Source organism: Electrophorus electricus, chromosome 12, assembly GCF_041902795.1.
Source record: "Electrophorus electricus isolate QZ-2024a chromosome 12, ASM4190279v1, whole genome shotgun sequence".
Taxonomy (NCBI): Eukaryota; Metazoa; Chordata; class Actinopteri; order Gymnotiformes; family Gymnotidae; genus Electrophorus; species Electrophorus electricus.
Window position 1 is genome coordinate 28,482,501 of NC_137508.1, and position 15,924 is coordinate 28,498,424.

Here is a 15,924-nt window from a genome sequence, read left to right on the forward strand (position 1 = left end):
CCATTCAAAATGCATTAAAACATCCACAATTGTTTTTTTTTCAGGAAATGAATGAAACAGGAAAGACATTTCCTCAGTCAAGGCTCCAGTACTTGTTTAGAGAATTTCAAGACTGTAAACAAAGAATTCAATACTGTATCATCAGAGAAAATTTAATATCAGGAACATCATAGTTTGAATAAATTGTGATTGACGGCACCTGAGTCATAAAGCCATTCTTATCTGGTAGCTGTCCTTTATATAAAAATCAATACTGTATCATCATTTAATATCAAGAACGCTGTATTCAGAATCCATTCTTATCTGCGGGTCAGAATATCTATCAATATACGTAAATGCATGTCTGATCAGGAGTTGTGCAATATTTTAATTACTGCATATAACTTGAATGCATCAGTTCCACACTGGGTAAAGAATATAATTATTCAAAAAATATTGATACAGCCTTGACTGTATCGATTAATTTATTGCCAAGAGTGTATTCACAATTTATTGATGTAATGGTATTTTGTACACAGCCCTGTAGTGAAGATAGACTTCAAATGATTCCGCTGACGAAACTTTGACCTGGTCAGGGCGTTCTCTCCCACACCTGGGCCGCAGACTAGATCCAGGACCTGCTGGTGCTTTGAGACTGAGTAACAAAGCCATAAATAGCCCTAATCAGGAGATATTTGCTATGCTGTTTGTAACTAACTAATATTTTAATTCACCCTGTACTGGATAAAACTGGACGTTGTCCGAGCAAGGCTGATGGTAGGTCATTATAAAGGGGAAATGTCCTCCCACCAGGAATCTTGAAGTATCCAACTCACTTTGCCACGGCATTTATTCTTGTCAATGATCTTTAAGGCAAACTCCTTCCCAGTTGACCTGGAGATCGACAATTATGCACATAGAATTTACATAAATAAATGAAAATATAATACATATAATAATATTCATATTGCCTTTTGTAACTAACTAGTGTTTTAATTTACCGTTCAGTACATTCCTTCACCACTGCAAAGTTCCCATCACCGATCACTTTTCCCACTTTGTATTTTTCCAAAATACTGGAAGACATCAGGTTTCTATTGCTATCAACTACACAAGAAAGACCAGAAATGGCACCCATTAGATTACATGCCCATATAATGCATTAGAGTTTGTACTCAAACTCTAGGGCCAATATGCCTTAAAACCTGGCTATAGTGAGACAAAACCTGAGACAGACAAAGGGAGGAGGTGGAGGATACCGACCTTCAGGGCTGGTCATACAGGTGTGTTGCTGAGGCTGCTCAGAAGAGCCGTTCACATTTGAAGCAGAAGAATTATGTGGGATCTGTAACGGAAGATCCAGGAGATATCAGACCTCCAACCACAACCCTGCTAACAAGGGATGGGTCAGGCCTGGATGATGAGCAAAGCTGAGCTAACTTTACTACCACAAAACCAGGGGCTTCTGATAGCGCTCATGTGACAAAACGTTCAAAACTGAGGAACTAGAAAAGTCTAGTCATTTACGTTACAAAGGGATTATCTCCAATTAACTGCAACATGTTCTTAGAAATGCACTCATATGATTTACCAAGCAATGCTGATATTTTAATTTCTCTGTGTTTAACACATTATGGTATGACAGATTTATTAACTGTTAGGAATAATAAACCATAAATAAATATCTTTAAAAATAAAGATTGAGTGTTTTGGTATTTTTAGCATCATGGTGGCATTATCATGCATTCTCACTTATTCTGACTGAATGAAAACGAAGCAGAGACTGGGAAGCCTGAAACTAAAATCAGCCAATGGAGAAAAGCAGAAGCATGTAAACAGATTCAGATTCAGATTCAAATTTGACATGTTATTGCAAGTGGGTGTATGGTCTCTGCTATGCTGATCCAGTCCCATGATCAGGAGATGACAGCACCATGGGTGGCTAGCGGCTTGGAAACGAGGCCAACTGAGCATGTGTGAGCATGCTAAGAAAAACACTGATCATAGTACCTGCGCACAGAGCTGGAAGGGGCCACATGTCCGCTTGTTGCAGCTAAACTAAAAGCAGGTGGGGAGATGTTTATGGAACCGTGTGCACAGAGTATTCAGCCTAAAACAGCCTTCACAGCTCAAACAAGGTGAAAAACACCTGCCTGCTAGCAAATCTTTACTTTACAAGAGCTTTAATGGTGCAAAACAACAAATCTTTTACTGAAGGCCTATTCAAATTACTAAAGTTCATAGCTTGGAAAGGTAAAGGATCTTTTTTATACAACCCCTTTCAGGGTCATAAAATTCAACCATTTTATATGTAGTTATGGAACCTCTCATTGCCCTTAAAAGATACCAATTCTGGGAGTTTCCTCCATAGCTTATAACCAGATGGCATCCTCATTGTTAGAGGGAATGTCTCCTTATACCACGCCAGTATCAACAAACTCAGGAGAGGCTTACACACTGAACATACCTACACTGAGGAGGCTTAGACTGTGGCGTTTTAAACAAATGGGGGACACATCGAGAAGGACTGCACTGAGAAGGTTATACCAAGAAGGTCTGCACCAAGTAGGTTTACACTGAGGAACATCCTTCTGTACAGACTCCAGCTGACAGCAGAGGAAGCTGAAAACCACAGTCACAGGAAGAGCAGAAGTCCGGGCCTGAAGCAGGACGCTGAGGACAGATAGGCTGGAAAGTTTCAGGCCTGCCTTCCTACTTCACTTGGGATTGGGACCAAGCATGACCTTAAAAATTGACCCGGCTCACAGAACCCCTGGTCCACTCAGGAATGAGCAGAGCCAGTCTAAAAGGCACAAGCTTCGTCTTAACTGGCTGTAGGAATGTCCCCAGACAATCTAGCAGTCTTAGCAGTTTACGCATTGGCAGAGAATATTAATGACGGTTACTGTTTTATATATTACAGTTATTGTTTTGAGGTTAATGACAGACTATTTTTGGGGGGACAGAGTGGGGTGTTTATTTCTGTAACGTTCTGTAACTATTATTGCAACTTCATCACATGTCTTCCTGTAATTTAGTCTCCTAATCTCTGGTAATCAGGGTGGCAATACAGGGCTTTTATGTGATTTTTTCCGGCGTCGGACATGTTCAACAGGGAGTTAGACATGTATGATCATGGATCGACCTCACTGTTTCACGTTCAGGTCGTTAAGACAAAAAATACCAATCAATATCCATATGCCAATTGCTGCACTTTATAACTGATCTGAGTGATGTCTTACATTCCTTTAAGAAACTAATTTGAATCACAGGGTTTTATTTTAGTTTTTTTCTTTTTTTTTATAATAACAGTAGCGGAGGGGACCATTTCTTACATAAAAATTAAAAGTTCCTTTCACTAATTCATGTAAAGACGTCTTTGGGCACCATGTAATCTTTTCTTGTTCTAATATGGTGAATAGATAGTGATAAGATGTGTTTACCTCCCCACATTTGATCCTTTTTCCCCCAAATGTACCGGCAGATTCTCCTGCATCCGCCTGCTTTCACATTATTAGGTCGAGTCTTCAACTGTGTAATAAGCCCAAATGTCAACCAGTTGCCTCCAAAATCCAGGAAGTCACAGAAAACTACAAAACTAAAAAACGTAACAGTCTACCTTACAAAGACCCAGGAGAAGAGCAAACCTTACTGAGCAGTGCCCAGTGTGTGCATCTCCATACTGTTTAGTGGAAACATTTTATGGGTATTAATAAGACCTCTGAAAATAGTCTCTACTACAGGAGTCATCACACAGAAGGCTCACAATCACATTCTGTATGTCAGCACAAAAAATGCCATAGAGACAAAAGTAGAACTCGAAGAGAAATGTCAGTATTGGAAGGCCCGCTTCCATTATGACACTCTAAACCTTTAATCCAGGAGTCCAGGAACTCAGGTCCTGACCTGAGTACTGCCTGCTCAGTGCTGGATCAGCTACTAAAAAGCTGAATCCTGTGGTTTGTTTTTTTTGCCAAACACAGACTCTTTGGATCTGGAATCAAACCAGGATGATGTCCTTCTCATTTGGCTCAAGGGTGAAAAAGGGGTTCATCAGTATAGAAAATAAATATATGAATAAAATTACTAGGGATTTTTACCAACATCTGTATTCCTTTGCACACCATGTGACAGACGAGAGGAGTGGACACTACCGGCTTCCTGGCCTCTCTTCGGAGCGTAACACAGAGCGAACGGGAGGCAGACACATATGAGATTTATTAAGAGTAATCCAACATCAGGGTCATAATCACAGCCAACATCCACCCAAGGCAGAAACAGAAACGTCTTTTTGGTTTCTGATAAGACTGATGGATTCAGGAGGTTTCTGTGATGCGCAGGACATCTCTGATGTTTGTGTTGTGTCTGTGATGCGCGTGACGTCTCTGTGATGCACGCGACGTCTCTGTGATGCGCGCGATGTCTCTGTGATGCGCGCGACGTCTGTGATGCGCGCGACGTCTCTGACGTGTGTGTGTTGTTATTGTGATGCGCGTGACGTCTCTGTGATGCGCGCGATGTCTCTGTGATGCGCGCGACGTCTCTGACGTGTGTGTGTTGTTATTGTGATGCGCGTGACGTCTCTGTGATGCGCGTGACGTCTCTGTGATGCGCATGACGTCTCTGACGTGTGTGTGTTGTTTCTGTGATGCGCGTGACGTCTCTGTGATGTGCGTGACGTCTCTGACGTGTGTGTGTGTTGTTATTGTGATGCGCGTGATGTCTCTGTGATGTGCGTGACGTCTCTGACGTGTGTGTGTTGTTATTGTGATGCGCGTGACGTCTCTGTGATGCGCGTGACGTCTCTGTGATGCGCATGACGTCTCTGACGTGTGTGTGTTGTTTCTGTGATGCGCGTGACGTCTCTGTGATGTGCGTGACGTCTCTGACGTGTGTGTGTGTTGTTTCTGTGATGCGCGTGACGTCTCTGTGATGTGCGTGACGTCTCTGACGTGTGTGTGTTGTTTCTGTGATGCGCGCGACGTCTCTGTGATGCGCGTGACGTCTCTGTGATGCGCGCGACGTCTCTGTGATGCGCGCGACGTCTCTGTGATGTGCGTGACGTCTCTGACGTGTGTGTTGTCTCTGTGATGCGCGCGACGTCTCTGTGATGCGCGTGACGTCTCTGTGATGTGCGTGACGTCTCTGACGTGTGTGTGTGTTGTTTCTGTGATGCGCGTGACGTCTCTGTGATGTGCGTGACGTCTCTGACGTGTGTGTGTTGTTTCTGTGATGCGCGCGACGTCTCTGTGATGCGCGTGACGTCTCTGTGATGCGCGCGACGTCTCTGTGATGCGCGCGATGTCTCTGTGATGCGCGTGACGTCTCTGACGTGTGTGTTGTCTCTGTGATGCGCGTGACGTCTCTGTGATGCGCGCGACGTCTCTGTGATGCGCGTGACGTCTCTGTGATGCGCGTGACGTCTCTGACGTGTGTGTTGTTTCTGTGATGCGCGTGACGTCTCTGTGATGTGCGTGACGTCTCTGACGTGTGTGTGTGTTGTTTCTGTGATGCGCGTGACGTCTCTGTGATGCGCGTGACGTCTCTGTGATGCGCGTGACGTCTCTGACGTGTGTGTGTGTTGTTTCTGTGATGCGCGTGACGTCTCTGTGATGCGCGTGACGTCTCTGACGTGTGTGTGTGTTGTTTCTGTGATGCGCGTGACGTCTCTGTGATGCGCGTGACGTCTCTGTGATGCGCGTGACGTCTCTGACGTGTGTGTGTGTGTTGTTTCTGTGATGCGCGCGACGTCTCTGTGATGCGCGCGACGTCTCTGTGATGCGCGTGACGTCTCTGTGATGCGCGTGACGTCTCTGACGTGTGTGTGTGTTGTTTCTGTGATGCGCGTGACGTCTCTGTGATGCGCGTGACGTCTCTGACGTGTGTGTGTGTTGTTTCTGTGATGCGCGTGACGTCTCTGTGATGTGCGTGACGTCTCTGACGTGTGTGTGTGTTGTTTCTGTGATGCGCGCGACGTCTCTGTGATGCGCGCGACGTCTCTGTGATGCGCGTGACGTCTCTGTGATGCGCGTGACGTCTCTGTGATGCGCGTGACGTCTCTGACGTGTGTGTGTGTTGTTTCTGTGATGCGCGTGACGTCTCTGTGATGCGCGTGACGTCTCTGTGATGCGCGTGACGTCTCTGACGTGTGTGTGTGTTGTTTCTGTGATGCGCGTGACGTCTCTGTGATGCGCGTGACGTCTCTGTGATGCGCGCGACGTCTCTGTGATGCGCGCGACGTCTCTGTGATGCGCGCGACGTCTCTGTGATGCGCGTGACGTCTCTGACGTGTGTGTGTGTTGTTTCTGTGATGCGCGCGACGTCTCTGTGATGCGCGTGACGTCTCTGTGATGCGCGTGACGTCTCTGACGTGTGTGTGTTGTTTCTGTGATGCGCGTGACGTCTCTGTGATGCGCGTGACGTCTCTGTGATGCGCATGACGTCTCTGACGTGTGTGTGTTGTTTCTGTGATGCGCGTGACGTCTCTGTGATGTGCGTGACGTCTCTGACGTGTGTGTGTGTTGTTTCTGTGATGCGCGTGACGTCTCTGTGATGTGCGTGACGTCTCTGACGTGTGTGTGTTGTTATTGTGATGCGCGTGACGTCTCTGTGATGCGCGTGACGTCTCTGTGATGCGCATGACGTCTCTGACGTGTGTGTGTTGTTTCTGTGATGCGCGTGACGTCTCTGTGATGTGCGTGACGTCTCTGACGTGTGTGTGTGTTGTTTCTGTGATGCGCGTGACGTCTCTGTGATGTGCGTGACGTCTCTGACGTGTGTGTGTGTTGTTTCTGTGATGCGCGCGACGTCTCTGTGATGCGCGTGACGTCTCTGTGATGCGCGCGACGTCTCTGTGATGCGCGCGACGTCTCTGTGATGTGCGTGACGTCTCTGACGTGTGTGTTGTCTCTGTGATGCGCGCGACGTCTCTGTGATGCGCGTGACGTCTCTGTGATGTGCGTGACGTCTCTGACGTGTGTGTGTGTTGTTTCTGTGATGCGCGTGACGTCTCTGTGATGTGCGTGACGTCTCTGACGTGTGTGTGTTGTTTCTGTGATGCGCGCGACGTCTCTGTGATGCGCGCGACGTCTCTGTGATGCGCGTGACGTCTCTGTGATGCGCGCGACGTCTCTGTGATGCGCGCGATGTCTCTGTGATGCGCGTGACGTCTCTGACGTGTGTGTTGTCTCTGTGATGCGCGCGACGTCTCTGTGATGCGCGCGACGTCTCTGTGATGCGCGTGACGTCTCTGTGATGCGCGTGACGTCTCTGACGTGTGTGTTGTTTCTGTGATGCGCGTGACGTCTCTGTGATGTGCGTGACGTCTCTGACGTGTGTGTGTGTTGTTTCTGTGATGCGCGTGACGTCTCTGTGATGCGCGTGACGTCTCTGTGATGCGCGTGACGTCTCTGACGTGTGTGTGTGTTGTTTCTGTGATGCGCGTGACGTCTCTGTGATGTGCGTGACGTCTCTGACGTGTGTGTGTGTTGTTTCTGTGATGCGCGTGACGTCTCTGTGATGTGCGTCTCTTTTGGTTAACCCTTCCCCATTTTCCTCATCCACTAAGCCCTTTTCTATTATTGGTTAAACTGCTTTAATAAGAGGTCACTTCATTTCCGCTGTCATATGGCATTTCCTCGTCCTTCTTTTCCAGTAGTACTACGCTACACCATAAACCTGACAACTTCTCACTCCCAGCTCTGGCATGCTGAGGAGAGACTCCTCCATCCGTTATTCAGTGGTACTGGGAAACATTTCAGATAAGATTCTCAGTGATCATGGGTAATGACATTTCATTTATGCCAATTTGAAACCTTCCATGGCGCATAATTCTCCCAAGTTCAGGGACCTCGGAGTTGTCATGGTATGTAACTTACAGAAGAGGATCTGAGGATGGGATGTCCTTATGTGGACACTCTGAAGAACGCGAATGTCTTCTTTTTATTGGTTTATTTATCTAATCTCTATCTTTCCTCTTCTTTCTCAAGGACTTTCAGTTGTCATTTTCTAAAAATCTAATTTTTTTTCATCCCCCCCCCAAAAAGTAAACACCAGTCGAAAACAATACTGACTGCATCACAGGGGCTGAAAACCACAAACTGTCTAAAGGAGGACGCTGAGAAAGTTCTCTCAGTTCACTCTCAGAAGACTCTCACTCAAGAGACTCACACTCAACAGACTCACACTCAACAGACTCTCACTCAACAGACTCTCACTCAACAGACTCTCACTCAACAGACTCTCACTCAACAGACTCTCACTCAACAGACTCACACTGTGCTCCTTTTTCAGCTAAGTCACGTAAACATATTACAATAAGCAGCAGCGCCCTGGACTGTCCTCATCATCACGGACAAACAAGACGTTCAGCTCCATCCTGCCCTACATCACCAGCAGAACACAAAGTCGCACGATGATGCTTCCCACCATCACTGCATCAGGGTTTCAGCATCTTTATTCATACCGATCTGGTATCAGTCCTTGCCATTTAAGTTCAGTTCTAGGCCAGCATGATCTAAAAAGCAGAAACAGTCCTGGGTCTCTGGAATGCAAAGTGACTTCTTTCTTGTCTGGGGAGCTGACCTACAGTGTCCTCGGAGCCAAATTGCGACTGTCCTGTGAAAGGGAATTTCTCTAAGGGCTGAGACAAACACTCTGCTTAAACCCCACAAGACACCTGTCCTCCCTCTTCTTCCTCGCTTTGTTTGTCAGACAATGAACCAGCTCAAAAAAAGCAACCTAATTCTGCAGGAAGAAACGTGCGGCACGGCCCAGCACCAAACACACAGCTGTTGCCATGCCAATGGGCTCTTACCTTGAAGTTGCGTGTGCTGCGAGGACTGGTGGGGGACGAGCTCGAGGACTTGGTGGACCTGGGAGTGGATATCTGACTAGTACTGGGAATTCCATTTACTGGAGAGGGAGAGAGAGAGATAGAGCAGGAGAGAGGCACTTAACAGACAGACGGGATGGTGGGAGGAAAATGCGACAAAGTTGAGTTATATGTGCACTATACTGTTTTATAAGGATATTCACTATGTCTTTTGCTAAAGGTCTCTTCAGTAACTAACAGTATTAACTGTCATTAACCCACGTCAGAAGAACCTGGGACCGGCCGTGAAGTACTGCTCTAAAGACCCAGGTCAGAAGAATCTGGCACCAGCCGTGAGGTTCTGCTCTATAGACCCAGGTCAGAAGAATCTGGCACCAGCCGTGAGGTTCTGCTCTATAGACCCAGGTCAGAAGAATCTGGCACCAGCCGTGAGGTTCTGCTCTATAGACCCAGGTCAGAAGAATCTGGCACCAGCCGTGAGGTTCTGCTCTATAGACCCAGGTCAGAAGAATCTGGCACCAGCCGTGAGGTTCTGCTCTATAGATCCAGGTCAGAAGCTCGTGGAAGGCTTACACTCCACAGGTAGTTCATGCTCTAAAGGGTTAGGGCAAAACTCTGGGGCAGAAGAAACAAGCATCTCCATCTCTCCATCCTGCAGGACGAGAGGTCAGCTCACACACCTCAGGCACAGGCGGGTGCTTCTGTCACACATGGGTCTGCCTTTGAGACCTGCTGCTCTGGTCACGCCATGAGAGTAGCGGTCAACTCTGTGCATGGCACCAGGTGCGGAGGACAGCTGTTAAGAGTGTGTGTCCAGCTGGTGTGACTTACTGGGTTTGGGCAGGTGCCAGGAAGGTTCTGTTTTAAACAGCTCTGCTCTGGTTGGCAGAGACAGCGCCACGAACTGCAGTGCGCCATCTTTATTAAACGCCAAATTTAGAGGTCAGAGATCAGGAGCAGCTGTCTTCCGCAATACTGGCCCAAAAAACATGATGAGTTCACAGAGAAATTTCAGGAAGCTTCCGGATTGTTCCATGTGCCTCTCATTCTCCTAAAGCAGCAGAAGTTATAGCTGTCTTAATCCCTTATTTCTTTATTTTTATTATTATTCTCTCTCTCTACTTATTCTGCTTCTTATTGTCTATATTGTTACTATGGTGATGACCTTTGTCACCCAGAGGAGGATACCCCCTCCTCTTTGAGTCTTGGTTCCTCTCAAGGTTTCTTCCTCGTGCTCTAGAGAGTTTTTCCTCACCACTGTTGCCCTTGTCTTAATCACTGGGGGCTTGGACTTGGACAGTTGTAAAGATGCTTTGTGACAGCAGCTGTTGTATATAAATATATATAAATAAATTTGACTTTGACTTTGTCTTGGTAGCCTTAGATTATGCCTGGCCTCTGAAATGCTCTCAAACCCAGAGGAATAGGAATCACCTTTATTGTGGGTTAGGATTAAACCCACAGGACTAGGATAGACCTTTATTCAGGATTAAACCCACAGGACTAGGATTGACCTTTATTGTGGGTTAGGATTAAACCCACAGGACTAGGATTGACCTTTATTGTGGGTTAGGATTAAACCCACAGGACTAGGATTGACCTTTATTGTGGGTTAGGATTAAACCCACAGGACTAGGACTGACCTTTATTCAGGATTAAACTCACAGGACTAGGACTGACCTTTATTCAGGATTAAACTCACAGGACTAGGATTGACCTTTATTCAGGATTAAACTCACAGGACTAGGATTGACCTTTATTCAGGATTAAACTCACAGGACTAGGATTGACCTTTAAAACCTACCTGGGGATTTAACTGGAGACTGACTGCTGGTGGAGGCGTGTCCAGTAGATCTCCTCACTGGCCAGAGAGGAGAGAGAGGACAGAGATGTGTGTGAGACAAGCGAGAGAGAGAGAGAGAGAGAGAGAAAGAAAGGAAAACTTCTAAATTCGTCATGTTCAACCCACACACACGCACACCCACACCCACACACGCACACGCACACACAAAAGATCTCCACAAAAGATCAAAGACCTGGGCTTATCTTCGGAAATCACCACATCATCTCATTTTACAAACCACTCAAATGTCACACAAGAGACCCTGACATACTTACTGAACTTGAATAAAGTGTGTGTGTGTGTGTGTGTGTGTGTGTGTGGAAGGCTGTGTGGAGGTGGGTGAACACAGGGAGATAATTTAACAGTGTATAATTCACAGTATGACTCACACAAACATCCTGCACAACCTGACTGCTGCCATTTTCATATACTTTAATACATTTAGTGGCAATTTTAACAGAACTCGGTGTACCAAATTCTGACAGAACTCTTCATTCTCTGAACTCTTATTTTTTTTAATCATTACTTACACATTATTATTATCATCAGTTATTGATCACGGGCACACAGTTCTATTCACTGTAGCTCATGTTTCTATTCCTGTGTTGGTGGTAAAAAACAAATGTTTTACACCCTTGATGCAAAACGCTGCACAAAATGCTCTGTCCAAATGGTCAACTTTCAAAGCACACTCATGCAGTATTTGGTAAGATTAAGAGTAAGGTGTGTGTGTGTGTGTGTGTGTGTGTGTAGACTCTCCTCACCTGAAGCGGGGGATTTGGTGCGGCGTGCAACACCTGGACTCTTACAGCCAGTAGCTCTGACTGGGGTGGTGGAGCGAGGCACATACGCAGCAGACTTAAACACGCGGCACTCTGGAACACACGCACACACACAGACAATTTGTTTCTGGATTTCATACATATTAGAACATCATAATGAATGAAAGCCAGATGGCTCCCTGTACAGCAGTAATGGAGACAGAACAGAATGTGTGTGTGTGTGTGTGTGTGTGTGTGTGTGTATGTGTAAGAAACAGGTAAGGTAAGGAGGAAGGAGCTGTCTGAGAGGAAACACTGGTTGGATCCTGTTCTGCAGGAATGACATTACCCTGGCTCTGCAGGACCCAGATCCAGAGCTACAGGCCTTTGCACTGGGAGGGAATGTCGAGCTCCATAGTAACCCTATAAATACCATCACTGTCATAGTAACCCTATAAACACCATCACTGTCATAGTTAACCCCATATACACTATCACAGTTAACCCCATATACACTATCACAGTTAACCCCATATACACCATCACTGTCATAATTAAACCTATAAACACCATCACTGTCATAGTTAACCCCATATACACCATCACTGTCATAGTTAACCCCATGTACACCATCACTGTCATAATTAAACCTATAAACACCATCACTGTCATAGTTAACCCCATGTACACTATCACTGTCATAATTAAACCTATAAACACCATCACTGTCATAGTTAACCCCATAAACACCATCACGGTCATAGTTAACCCCATAAACACCATCACTGTCATAGTTAACCCTATAAACACCATCACTGTTATAGTTAACCCTATAAACACCATCACTGTCATAGTAACCCTATAAACACCATCACTGTTATAGTTAACCCCATATACACTATCACAGTTAACCCCATAAACACCATCACTGTCATAGTTAACCCCATAAACACCATCACTGTCATAGTTAACCCCATATACACCATCACTGTCATAATTAAACCTATAAACACCATCACTGTCATAGTAACCCTATAAACACCATCACTGTTATAGTTAACCCCATATACACTATCACAGTTAACCCCATATACACCATCACTGTCATAGTTAACCCCATGTACACTATCACTGTCATAATTAAACCTATAAACACCATCAGTCATAGTTAACCCCATAAACACCATCACTGTCATAGTTAACCCCATAAACACCATCACTGTCATAGTTAACCCCATATACACCATCACTGTCACAGTTAACCCCATATACACCATCACTGTCACAGTTAACCCTATAAACACCATCACTCTCATAGTAACCCCATAAACACCATCACAGTTATAGTTAAAAAGAAAGTATATAAAAGTGTATTTTACTACCGCTAACCCCTGACTCCACCTATGCATCAGTGTTTCCCTGCAGACATCATTATATAGCAGTTATGAAGAAATCACCCAGCCATGATGGCATCACTGCATTTTGCGTGAGTTCATTATTTTGAAAGAATTGAGACTGAATCAGTTTAATACATTGATTTAAACTACACACAGTCCTAATAATGAAACGAGCAGCGAGCGTCTGAGACAAGGGCGAAAGTGGAAAGTGTCAGAGGAAACGTAGCAAGTCCGTGTATTTTTGGAAAAGCCCTATTTTATCAAAGTAGAGCAGAAACACACAAGTAGGGCGAAGATTCCAAACAGCTGAACTACATATGCTGCATAGTTAGCTGAGTGTGTGTGTGTGTGTGTGTCTGTGTGTGTGTGTGTGTGTATTTGTGCATGTGTGTGTGTTGAATTTGTTTAATTCTTCAAGGGCTAAACTGTCTCGACTAACAGGATGTCTGCTGTGTTTACTTGGAGCGTTGGGACCCAAGTGGAATGCAGATCTGATGTGGAACCTCCCCACGGTTTGTGCACTACAATACAGTGTGCTTTAGATCACAGAGGACAGGGAGGTGAGGCTAACCCCTGACCCCTGACACCTGAGCCAGGGAATAGTCATGCATGCCTCACATCTGCATTACCCCCTGCAGAAGACCTGAGTCACTGTGTAGTACGCAGCTCATCAGAGACTAACATCACGTGGACGTGCAGAACCATTTACTGACCCAGCGCTGTGTTCTTGCCAGTGGTGTCTGGATCACTGAGCTGGGGAGAGACTCTATGGAGGGACACGCAGAGGCTCGGGTTAACCAAGCCCAGCAGGTGGCTTACCACTGTGGTCCAACCCGAAATCGTCCTGAGCGTAGCGGTACTTCTCTGGGCCGCATGCGATGAACACATCATCATCGCCGAAGAAATCCTGCAGACATGTGACCTAGAGAGAGAGAGAGAGAGAGAGAGTGAGCTTTTAAGGGTGCGATGATGTCGTCTACAAAACTGAACTGCACAGTGAGAGAAAAACAGCTAAAAAGTCACCTCAGCGGATACTGGAAATAAACTGGGAAATGAAATACAGCTTAGTGGAAAACACAGGAACATCCAGCTCTGGAACGCACAGTGTTTTCATACTGCAGGAGGAGAAGAAAGCCGGCCTGGACCAGAAAGCCCCCAGAGAGGGGACAGTCCCTCCTGGACCAGAACCCCCCCAGAGAGGGGACAGTCCCTCCTGGACCAGAACCCCCCCAGAGAGGGGACAGTCCCTCCTGGACCAGAACCCCCCCAGAGAGGGGACAGTCCCTCCTGGACCAAAGCAACACAGAAAGTAGGGAGTCCCTGTGGTAAAGTCAGAGTCCTGTCCCATCACCACGCCACCTGCTGGATGTTGGTGATACCTGATGTTGTGAACCAAAGAGAGAACTTTGTTCCAAAAGAGCAGAAGCCTTCGACAGGTGAGACGGGCTCTTCAGAAGTGTGATGGGAGTAAGGCCATTGGGAGCGTGATCCCACCCCAGCTGTGAGGGGACGGTGTAGCCCAGGGTGAGGACCCCTGATGAGGGGCATGGGTATTAAATGGGAGCTCTGGCTCTTTGGTCCAGTGGTCAGAGCTCACGTTGACCTCAGACAAAAAGTACAAAAAACATCAAAGGAAGGTCAAATAGAAGGTACCACACACACACACACACACAGACACACACACACACACACACACACACATATACACACACACACACACACACACACACACCCACCCTCATTGGTGGTGGGCAAGTGATCTCTGGTGCTCAACCCACTCTTCCAACCAGAGAGGTGGGCAGCATGAGAGGCAGATGGTCCCTGTGTGGAACTACATCAAACAAACACACACACACACACACATCAAACTGGGAGAACGATCACAAACAGATGGGGAACAGAGCTAAAGATCTCCAATGCCCTAAGAGAGAAAAAAGCATTCAGAGAGAGAATGAGAAAAACAGATAGAGAGAAAGAGAGAGAGAAATAAGTGTGCACTCATGCTATATGGAAAAACAGCAGAAGTGCTTCAGTAAGTGTTAAGTATGAGTCAGTTCTCAGAGCTCAAAAGACAGCGGTGGAGGTGTGTGGTGATTACGCAACACATTAAAACCACAACAGAAGGACTATACAGACAACAAGCCTGAAACAATTCAAATACACATACAGATTTCAGGCATCATCAGGCACAGCACAAGCAGTAAGGAAAGCAGATGGGAATTGTTGGCGTTGTCGTGGCGACAGACTGCAACAGTGCACGGGGGGTTAACTGAGCCATGGTAACCGCATCACTGCTCAACTTTTAACATCAATTCAGGAGCTCTTTCAGCCACACTCCCTATAGCCCCGCTCACATACACCCCAGAAGAAACAGCATTACAAGTTATGCCCCCTGGGGCTCAGGTAAGAATTCAGCATTTTAGCTTGCATTGTGGCGTGTGTGTGTGTGTGTGTGTGTGTGTGTGTGCGTGCGTGTGTGTGCGTGTGTGTGTGTGCATCTCCTTCTCAGCTCCACTGTGCCTGTGAATGTGCACATTTACACACACACACACACACACACACACACACACACACACACACACACACACACACACACACACAGAGGTCACCTTTGCAGTTATGTGTTAGCTGTCTGTGTTAAACTTCATAGAGATTCTGTCTACTTATCTGATTGTCCCAGGGGTCTTAAGTGAAGTTACTATTCTGAGATAATTGACCGGTTCTGGGATGAAATCTAGCTTGAGGCTTTTCTGTGGTATCAAAGATGTAGGGAACAGTCCGAGGCAGCAGGAACAGACTAATATTCGCTCACCTTGATTTAATTCCCCCCATCACATGGGTAATAACTGTTCATTAGGATGGGGGGTGGTGAGAGGATCAGGGAGGGCGTTGGGAAAGGGCATTGTGGGTAGGGTGTTGGCCTGGTCTCATTTGCAGAAGCCTGTCAGAAGGGCAGGACTGCTGTGATAAAGTGTCAACACACAAAGGAGAAACAGGACGATTTAGAAACAGTGGATTTTCTAAAAAAAATAAGAAAATGCAAAAGGGCAGATAAAGGCTTTCAATGATCAAAGAAGAATGAAGGAGGAGAGGGTGTGACCTTTATTCACT

General features: G+C 46.2%; 1 protein-coding gene across 9 annotated transcripts in view; it reads right to left on the bottom strand.

The window, feature by feature from the left end:
- Positions 1–15,924, bottom strand: part of dclk2a (doublecortin-like kinase 2a) — a 40,578-nt gene that overhangs the window by 8,305 nt on the left and 16,349 nt on the right. For 7 of the 9 annotated variants that reach the window (XR_003411998.3, XR_003411997.3, XM_027029262.3 and 4 more), the window contains exons 3-10: positions 13,633–13,735; positions 11,420–11,530; positions 10,617–10,673; positions 8,795–8,892; positions 1,990–2,037; positions 1,243–1,324; positions 981–1,086; positions 816–873 (exon numbers count right to left, since the gene is read on the bottom strand). Coding sequence is in view for 7 of the 9 variants with exons in the window: in XM_027029262.3 (XP_026885063.1) it covers positions 816–873; positions 981–1,086; positions 1,243–1,324; positions 1,990–2,037; positions 8,795–8,892; positions 10,617–10,673; positions 11,420–11,530; positions 13,633–13,735 (663 nt within the window). In the remaining 2 variants the exon portion in view is untranslated. Of the gene's footprint in view, positions 635–815; positions 874–980; positions 1,087–1,242; positions 1,325–1,989; positions 2,038–8,794; positions 8,893–10,616; positions 10,674–11,419; positions 11,531–13,632; positions 13,736–15,924 lie in introns of all 9 variants that reach the window. The other 2 variants (XM_081724730.1, XM_027029261.3) reach the window with 2 other exon arrangements.